We start from the raw sequence: 9,623 nt of genomic DNA, 5'->3' as shown, positions 1-9,623 counted from the left end.
ACTTGCCAGCGAGATCGCTTGCGGTTCACGTCATCACGGGCGGATACTCTGCGCTGATCCATGGTCGGACTTGGCCCTTCTCTCCTACGCCCGAGGTTTCCCTCCCAGGAATGTGTCCCCAGACCGCCAGGTGGAGCGGGACTCTAAACTGCGGCGGGGCACGCCCGAGCAGGTTGCCGTCTCTGTGCTTATAACGTGACACCCTGTGAGGGTAAATTACTGGCACTCTGGAAGGACAAAGGCCTTCCTGGCATGGCGCTGTAGAGTTCGGTGCCACTGCTGGGGCAGACCACGGAGATCTCTAGAAATTCTTGCTAGGATTAGACAGGATAAACTTGACATGTCGCTACAGGAAGAGAATTTTGCAGTGGGCAGATAGGAAGAGGTTTGGAAAACTTCTGAGTCCTACGTTAGGTACTGTGCAGGAAACAGGCCCAGAAAAGAACGGGGTTTGCTCCGAGGCACACAATAGGCCCGCTGCAGAGGCTGGACTAAAGCAAGGTCTCCTGAACTCCTGCCTAGCACACTGAATGACAAGAGACGTCTGTGGTCCCGGAGGTGGGAGAGAAGGGATACATACTCCCTTAGGGGTTGAGCGCTGGAGCTGACTGCCTTGATGAACCCTGGAACAATGGCTTGAGAACGCCCCTCAGCAGGCTGGGGCAGTCTTGTTCACTTGCCAGCCCGCGCCCCATTCTCCAGTAGCTTATTTCTTCTCTTCCCTAGAAAACTGCAAAATGCTTACAGCATTTATTAAAGAACAGCTTTATATTCTTGCGGTTTTTGTTTGTTTTTATTGTGGTAAAATATACATAAAAAACAAGCCATTTTGAAGGGTACATACAATTCAGTGGCATTAGTACATTCTCAATGTTGCATCTTGTCATCAACACCCAGTCACAGAGCCCTTCCATCTTCCCCAACTGAGCGGTATTTCATGTTTTTAACCATAAACCTACCTAAAAGTCCATCTTCCTGCTCAGAAAAGGCCTATCCTTCCTGTCCCTGGTCCCATTCTCTCTCCATTTTCTGCCATCTGTCCTTTCAAGGCAACCCTGGAAGCCAAGAGGGCACAGGCTGAGAGGAGGAAGGGACTGAACAAGACTTGGATGTAGTGTGGGGGGGCATGTTGGTGCAAGCCTGTAATCCCAGCACTTGGGAAGCTGAGGCAGAACTGCAACTTTGGGACCAGCCTAAGTTATGTATTGAGACCCTGTCTCAACAAACAAGCAATCATTCCCCTGCCCAACCCTTGAATCGAGAGCAGGGTTTCCTCAGCTGGCATTCACAGTGAGCAGCTTCACTACTGGGCGTGTCCAGTGTCCTGGATTTCAGGTGTATGCTAACCTCGACTGTCTTCTGAATGCCAGGAGTGTCCCCCAATCCTGTGACAACTCAAAGCTTACTTTAAGGACAGGAAATCTAGTAAGGTTGCTTCTCTCAAGCCTCGGAGCCATCTGTCCATGGGGACAGTCATCTCGTTGGTTTCTTTAGCGGCTATGGAACACAGGATAGTCAAGGACTCAATAAACAGACACCTCCCTTCCAGAATTATATGACTTACAGAGAACTGGCCTTCTTGGTAGGGAGAACCAAGGCCTCCTCTCAGTCCTTGAGGCTCATTGGTGAGGCAGGGCACTCCCCAGCGTCTCACTTGGGACCTTGAACAACTCATTCTCTCTGTCCTCACTTCAGGCTGGCACAGGACAGACACTCCAATGGCTCTGCATGTCCATTTGCAAGGATACAAGGTATGAGTCCACACGGGGGCAGTAATGGGCCAAGAATGGCCCAGGGCAGCCAGCCTGAGAGGTGAAAGGGAGAACTTGGGGCTTCAGCCTCTAGAAAGCTCTGCGTGCTGTCCACCCATTGTCAGGGGTCTGCCTAGCAGATTCCTTGTGCTGCCAAACAATCCTGAAGAAAAATTAGGGGACCTCTGAGAGCACGGGTTCAGTCCCAAGCCTGTCACTCTCGCCTGTCTGTGTATCTCTAAGCAGATAACTATGCACTGTGAGCCTCAGGTTTCCTATATGTAAAATGGACACAGTGACACCTACCCCTGCAGCCCCAACAATGTTCTTAGGACGAAGGAGGCGTGCTCTGTTGACTGTAGACTGTGGTGGGCTTGGGAGGCTATGTCACATCTCCAAAGCAGGCATTGTCACCAGTGAGCCACCTTAGTCATCTTAGTCATCTTGGCCCACTACATCTGTTGTTTTTTTTTTTTTTTTCTTTTTCTCTTTTCTGGTTTTTTCCTAGTTGACCCAGTGTGGCAGAGAACATGAGACAGTAATGCTTAAATGCTTTTTGCCAGCTCCTCAGGGGACAGAGGTAGGGACTTGACATCAGCTGTGCGTGGCTGGGCCTCTGCTTAGCAAGGAATGCATATGTACAGTATGGGGAGTGTGGCCCTCCTTGGATCTCTGCTCTTGGAGGAAGGGGACAGAGACACTGCCATTGACACTCCTGTCTTTTCTACACACAGGGAAAGAGCTTGGTTTTGTCATCTATGAAAATGGGCACATTTGTTGGGCATCTTTCTTCAGTTTGCTGTAAGGACAAGTTAGGGGGAGACATGGGCCCACTCTGCAGGACCGTGGTTACTATTTGTTCTTGGAGCAGATAGAGCAAGGACAGCCAGCCACAGGTACTATGAGGTGTCTGATCTGTCCTAGGCTCTCTGTGCATATTCCACAGAGCTGAATCTTACTGAACCACACCTGAATTTTAAGCATTACTGTCTCATGCTACAGATGAGTGGCGTAACAAGGGCTAAGATTGTAGCTTTTTTGGTTAAGTGCTTGCCTAACAGGCATAAAGCCTTAGGTTTGAATCCCAGCACTGTAGAAGTCAGGCACAGTGGTGCACAACTGTAATTGGAGTAGATAGAGCGAGGACTTGAGGGCCAGAATTTTAAGGTCATCCTGAGCTACATAGTGAGTTCAATGCTAGCCTGGGCTACAAGAGAGCTATTTTTATTTTATTTTGTTTTTGAGGGCTACAACAAAATGTACTCTCCCATATTTTTCTCATTTAAACATGACGTTGACACTTTCCTCATTGAGAGGTGGGTCTGTCTTCTACTTCAACTGGGGTAAATTTCTGGCTCTGGCAGGAAGTGGCAGCATGTGACTTTGAAAGCTTGGTCATATGAGGTGACACAGCTTTCTAGGAATCCTGCTGCCATGCTGTGAGGAAGCCCAGGCCATGCAGAAAAGTCACAGGTTGGTTGGTGTCATGGTCATTGGATCCTAGCTGACAGACAGATGAGGGGGAATCCACGTGACGCCTATTCAGGCGAGCCCCTGAGTCCTTAGAACTGAGAGAATGGACATTTTGAGGCAACAAATTTGGGGTGTCTTTGTTGAGCATAACAAAAGGGGACACAGAGGACTCAGTGACAGGATGTGGCCAGTCCCAGGATTCTGCTGGCATGTGTGGGTTCAGATCTTGAGCCTGTATCTTCTTATCTCCTACCCTGAATATATCCCCTGGATTAGAGGAAGGTTCTGACCCCCAAGGAGAGCCCCTTTGCCTCTTCAGCTAGTAACCATCGGAATAAAACTCACCCAGAGGTGACCAGGGAAGTCTGTAAGCGACAGGCACACCAGACACACATTTGTGGTTTATTACTCATGGCACCTTTACATGAGGAGGGCTGTGAAGCCATGAATGGAGCAGGAGCTAGGAACCTTCATTAGAGGTGTTCAAGCCCCAATCCCCCCAGAGAGGGCAGGGATTTCTGTCACAGGTGTTTTGTTCAGGCTTGCTGGGGGATCAGCCTTCAGGTTCATGGTTTCCGTACCACTTACTAAGAAGGCCTGTTTTTGTCAGGCTGACCAGAGGTCTAGGTGGGAGACTTGAGACACAAGTTCTGAACAAGAGGCCTGTCTCCTCCAGGCTGACAAAGTCCCTTCCAGTTCCTGCTTTGGGAGAGGCGGTAAGGAGACTGGAAGTAGTAACTAGTAGGCATGGGTCTCTTCATCCTACCATTAGGGTTCACTGGGCTGCCGGAAGCTGGCTGCACACTGAGGTATCCACAGAGCCTTGCCGTTTCCCAAGGTCCGAGGATACAAGCTCCCGTGTTAGGGTGGCTTCTGGAAGCCTACTGAACTTGGGTGGAGCAAGGCCCTCTTTGGGTTCTTCCCATTGCCTTCTCTCCAAGTGCTGGACTCTAGGAATCTTTGCCGGCCCTGTTGAACATAGGGTCCCAGTGCAGCTGCCTACGGCACAGTCCAGAAGCAAGAGGCTACAGCAGTTGTCCAAGGGAGTGCTGTTGGACAGTGAGAAGCTGGGGCAGTGGGGCTTCAGGGAATAGTTGTTGCAAGTCTCTGCTAATCAGGTGATTGTGAGCCCAACCTGGAGTCTGTCCAGCCTCACCTGAGCCAGGCATTTTCACCCTCGTCATCTTCCCTGGGAAAGCCAGGCCATCCCTGCCGGGGGCCTTTGAACAGAAGTTTCCTCAGAGCAGCCTGTCCGAATTCCTGCCGGCTTCCTGTGCAGATTTTCCAGGGACTGGTTGGCACACTTGCAAATGTTACATGCCCACAGTTGGCGCATCCCATAAAGAAATTCAATATATTACTGTTTTGTTTTTACATGAGTTCAAAACATCCAAACGGATCTGTACAGGTCAGGGGTTATGTCTGAAGATCACTAGAAAAGGAGGGAGAGATGGAAGGTGATGGAGGAGCCTGGGGAGATCCTGTGGTCCCCATTAGCTACTTCTACCCTGCTGATGTGTTCAGGAACAAGCATAGCCCCCCCTTTCTTTCCAGACCCCTTTCTGTGGGACAGCTAAAATAAGTCCCAGGAAACCCCTTGATGGTTTTGAACTGGTAGGGCCAAATGCCATCCAAGATCCAGATGACCAGCTAGGCAGATAACACACATCAGCCAGGACCAACCTCTAAGCCTTGGCCATGTGACCAAAAAGTCACAAACATCTTTGGGAAACATGACAGTTCAGTCACTGTGTGAGACAGCAGTGTAGAGACTCTAACCTCTTCGTGATGGTGCCTATTCCCCCATGGGTCCTCTCTGTCTCTCTAACTCTCTCATTCCAACTCCTCCAGGCCCACCCTAGAGACCCTTTCCTGTACGGTACCTTATGCCAGCAACCAGGCACAGGCAACCCATCGGGGCCCTGGAAAAGAAAAAGGTTTAAGTGACAGGAGTGGGAGGCTAAAGGCCTCTCAATACTTCCCCACCCCTTCCTGGGACTTTAGGGGAGATACAGCCAAGCAGGTGTTACTTGAAGCCACTGGACTCCACTGAGGCAGGGCTGGGTGTCTCCTTTGTCATCTGAGGACATTGTGTCCCCTCATTAAACTTGTCCTGTCCTCTCGTGGTGCATTGTGAGGATACTTGAATAGTGGGCAGAAACAGGACGCTCTGACATAATGGGCGCTGTGTCAGGCACTTGCCAGCCAGAAGAGGGCCTGGTCCTGTGAAGGGATAGCAAAGCTTCCTGCCTCCCAGGAGTGGCATCCAGGGGGCCCTGAGCTTTAGGCAGGAAGGTCTCTGAGTGATGGTACAGGAAGTGGCATCTCTCCAGCCTTTCCTGTCCACTTTGATCAGATCTGGGAGGAAAACAGTGTCATCAGGGTGAACTCTGGGCATTAAAGGTGGGGTCGTCTGGAGACCCCAACAATGTCCACCCAACCATTGGACATAAAGAGAGATGGATTTCCTCAGGAGGCCTGGAGGGTTGGAGAGCTGGAGGTGAACAAACAAAATGTAAAGCCCCTGGGGGAGCCTGAGGCATAAATACTCCATCCACTCTGTTCCGAAGCACAGGTATAGGGAAAATGCAAGGGACCCCCCCAGCCCCTTCCAAGTCCATGCTGGGGCACAGTCTGGGAAGCAGAAGATGGGGAGAGGAGAAGAGGGTTAGAATGCACCAGAAGACAGAAATGAGGAAGAGAGGGGCCAGAACCAGCAGCCCAAAGCAGCCCAAAAGTTCCAGCATTGCACACACAGCACACAGCAGCCAGACTGCGTACCACAGGGCAGGGCCTGATGCCCTTCACAAGGCCCGGGGAGCCTGGCGCCCCTTGCCTGCCTCCACATCGAGGATGTTCCTGTATTAAAGACAAAGGCTTACTCACTTGGAGGAAGTCTGGGTCCAGGCTCTGTGGAAGCAGGACTGGCTTCTTCACCTTCTCTGTCTCTGTCTCTGTCTCTGTCTCTGTCTCTGTCTCTCTCTGTCTCTCTCTCTGTCTCTGTCTGTCTGTCTGTCTCTGTGTGTGTGTGTGTGTGTGTGTGTGTGTGTGTGTGTGCGCATGAGTGTGGAGATCAGGCGCCCTCAGGCACCTTCTAACTTTTGTTTGAGACAAGGTGTCAATTAGCCTGGAACTTTGGCATGCAGGTGAGGCTAGCTGGCCAGCGGGCTCCTGAGATTTAGCTGTCTCTACCACACCAGTGCACGTCACCATGCCTAACTTTCCATGTGGGTTCTGGGAATATGAGCTCAGACATGTAAGGCACGCGCTTTACTGCTCGAGCCTTTCCTTAGTCCCGGCTGCCTGTGCTCGAGACAAAGTCTCTATGTAGCAGAGGCCTCAAAGTTTCCACCCCCCTGTTCAAGCTCCTGAATGCTGGGATTCCAAGCTTCCCCCCCCCCTCACATTAATATCCCAGACCCACCTGGGGGGAAAAGAGGAAGGTAGAGAGGGTGGAAGGAACTCACTGGAGGCCAGGAGACTGAGCAAAGGCCCTGACTGGGATCGTCTGCCTGCTTCTCAGAGCCCTGCCTGGGAGTGAACATCTGGATGGTTTAGTGTGGAGACCTAGCTCTTTCTGCCTGTCCTTTCTGAACACCCCTTACTTATAGACCCTGATATGTAAACCCTTCCGCTTTCTAGAAAACAGGAACTGAACTGTGGGAGTTTCACTACCAGGCTTGGTGGGTTTTCAAGAGCTACCGCCAGCAGGAAGTGAAACAGGTAAGTGGGGGAGTGGAAGAGGAAGGAGCTGTGTGGTTACTGAGGAGACTGGAGAAGAGGCTAGGCTGTCAGTGGAAGAGAAGATACTGGAGAGAAAGTGCGGAAGGGGAATGAGAGACCTAGGGCAGGCAGGGTGGCCTGACTTTCCCAATGACTTAGGAAGTCCCATCCCACAGTCCAGGGGAAGCCAGACCCCAGTGAGATCTTAGGCAGCTATGGTCAGGGCGGGGAAAGGGGGGTCTGACACTCACTGACTTTGTCCTCATCAAATCTGTCAATCCGCTAGGCTTCCCTTTCCAGCTCCCCAGCCCCCTCCCAGGGCACCCTCAAATTACTGATGATGCTGAGAAAACCCAGAAATCATCTCCACCCCTACCTAAGGTTGGCCCATCTTGCTTTGAGGCTGAGTAGAGAGAAGACAGTAATTACCAGGGGCAGTAAGCCCTTACTGGCCAGGCCTCCATCACCACAGATGGCTGCATCTTTCAGCCATACTGATAGGAGTATCAGGACCACAGCACAAGGAGCTATGATGCTGACTATGGCCCTTATAGCTGGTCGGAGCTCTACCCTGCTGAGACACCTACCACAGGACATGGCTGGTCAAGGCCTGGTGGGCCCGGTTCTCCCTTCTGGCCCTTCACTCCTTTCCGGCCAGGAACTCCTCGCTCCCCCTGTGTAAGAAGGAGATGGTAGGATGGTTGTGGTTGCTGGGCTCGGGACCCCTCCACCACCTCTCAGTGAGATGCCTCAGGGTCCGGCAGCAACAGGAACCTGCAGCTTTAGACCCAGCCTCCACCTCCCCACCTGCTTGCCCCATCTCCCCCCTCCCTTCCCCCTCACCTTCTCTCCACGTTCACTTCGGTCGCCCTTCTCTCCTCTGGGTCCAGGGAACCCCTGACAGATGAATGAGAGGTTAAGGCTGAAGTGAGAGCTGAGCCCACTTCCCTGTGACCTGAGCCCACTTCCCTGTGACCTGAGCCCCTGCTCTTCTCTCACTCACCACACTGCTCCTTGTCCACATGTAACTGGCACAAACTGCCAAGCTCTGGTTGTTAGTGTATGTGCCTGCTGGGTACCAGATTGGGCCCCCAGCTCTGCTCCTGACTAGAAACCCTGAAGGAGGCAGAGCTACTGGAGAGGGGCTTTTTTTTTTCTCCTGCCACAGCCAGACACAGCTGGTCCTGGCCCAGACTTGGCTGGGACAGAGGAAAGCCACAGAAGTCATGTGGCCATCTTTGATGGACTGAGAGAAGGCTGCTTGTGCTGTCTGTCCTAGGCTCAGTTTCCTCTATCTCCACCTCTTAATCTAATCTCCAAGCATGCGGTAGGGTCCTGGGACAGACAAGGGTTTGGTGTGTTTTCTCCCTGATGTCTCCCGGGGCAGGCTAGGGAGTATGTATGGGAAGCATGCTCAGACACAGGCGTAGGAGTCAGATGTGGCAGGGCACTAGGCTGTTCCCACAAGGGGCAGGTACCACAGGGAGCTTCTGAGCAAGGTCACCATCCAGCTGGGTGGGAATGGGCTGGGGCTTGTTAGACAGAGAAAATGGCAGGGCTTTTAAATGCCACACTAAGCTCCAGGCCTTCTAGGAAGCAGAGGAGGCCACCCACAGCCACATATCCCATTAGCCTTCCTGGGTCCAGAACTTGAGTGGGGTTCAGCAAGTTACTTTCCAGCTCTGTCACATCAGTCGAAGGTGACCCTCCTAGTCAGGAGCCTGGTTGGTCCCTCTCTTCCTGGCCTATGTTTGCTCACCATGGCAACAGCACTCTCTTCTTTCAGTTTTTGTACACCTTGGGGGACTAGCAGCCCTGCATCAGTCTCAGTCTCTTTCCCTGCCTCATGACTTCTCAAGACTCCTCCATCCCTCTTGCTGACTACCTCCAGGCGGCAGGGGATTGAGCCTGGTCAGAGGGGAAGCTGTACTCTCATAACCCCAAGATGGCCCAGGGTTGACTAACGAGAGCCAAATCTTCTTACTGTATTTGGGTCCAAGAAGCTACTTGTCTGGGGCTGGCTGGACCAGATCTCTAGTGATTTCCACAATGGGAAGGCAAAGACTAGAGAGGGAGATGGCTGGGCAGTGTTGACACAGCTGTGCCCTGGATACATGTGGTTAATCCCTAGATTTTTCAATTGTGAGTCATTTTAAGCAAGATTGAATTTTATTATTATTATTATTATTATTATTATTATTATTATTTATGTTGTGTTACCAAAGGAGGCCTGATGTGGTCAACATTAAGCTAATACTTCCTGTTGTTTCCTTCTCACAATACTACCTTAACTGAGGTCTCATCACTGTCACAAATACATTGCATCAGCCTCTTTACTGCTCTCCTCACCTCCCCTTTACAGTGTATCATCCATCTATATACCCACCCATCTACCTTTCCATCCATCCATCTATCCATCCACTCATCCATCCATCCACCCATCCATCCATCCATCCATCCATCCATCCATCCATCCATCCATCTATCCATCCACCTACTCATCCATCCATCCATCCATCCATCCATCCATCCATCATCCATCCATCCACCCACCCATCCACCCATCCATTCACCCATCCATCTATCCATCCATCCATCCACTCATCCATCCATCCACCCATCCACCCACCCATCCATCCATCCATCTATCCATCCATCTATCCATCCATCCATCCA

General features: G+C 51.5%; 1 protein-coding gene across 1 annotated transcript in view; it reads right to left on the bottom strand.

The window, feature by feature from the left end:
* Positions 1-708: 708 nt before the first annotated feature.
* The window catches only part of Col23a1 (collagen type XXIII alpha 1 chain), a 287,526-nt gene continuing 278,611 nt past the window's right edge, over positions 709-9,623 (bottom strand). Inside the window, exons 26-29 of the mRNA XM_021177066.2 lie at positions 7,791-7,844; positions 7,535-7,621; positions 5,108-5,146; positions 709-4,656 (exon numbers count right to left, since the gene is read on the bottom strand). Coding sequence (XP_021032725.1) covers positions 4,654-4,656; positions 5,108-5,146; positions 7,535-7,621; positions 7,791-7,844 — 183 coding nt within the window. The 3' untranslated portion in view covers positions 709-4,653. The remainder of the gene's footprint in view (positions 4,657-5,107; positions 5,147-7,534; positions 7,622-7,790; positions 7,845-9,623) is intronic.

The sequence above is a fragment of the Mus caroli genome, chromosome 11 (assembly GCF_900094665.2).
Source record: "Mus caroli chromosome 11, CAROLI_EIJ_v1.1, whole genome shotgun sequence".
Classification (NCBI taxonomy): domain Eukaryota; kingdom Metazoa; phylum Chordata; class Mammalia; order Rodentia; family Muridae; genus Mus; species Mus caroli.
Note: the sequence above shows the minus strand (reverse complement) of the source record. Positions and strands in the feature narration are given on the sequence as shown.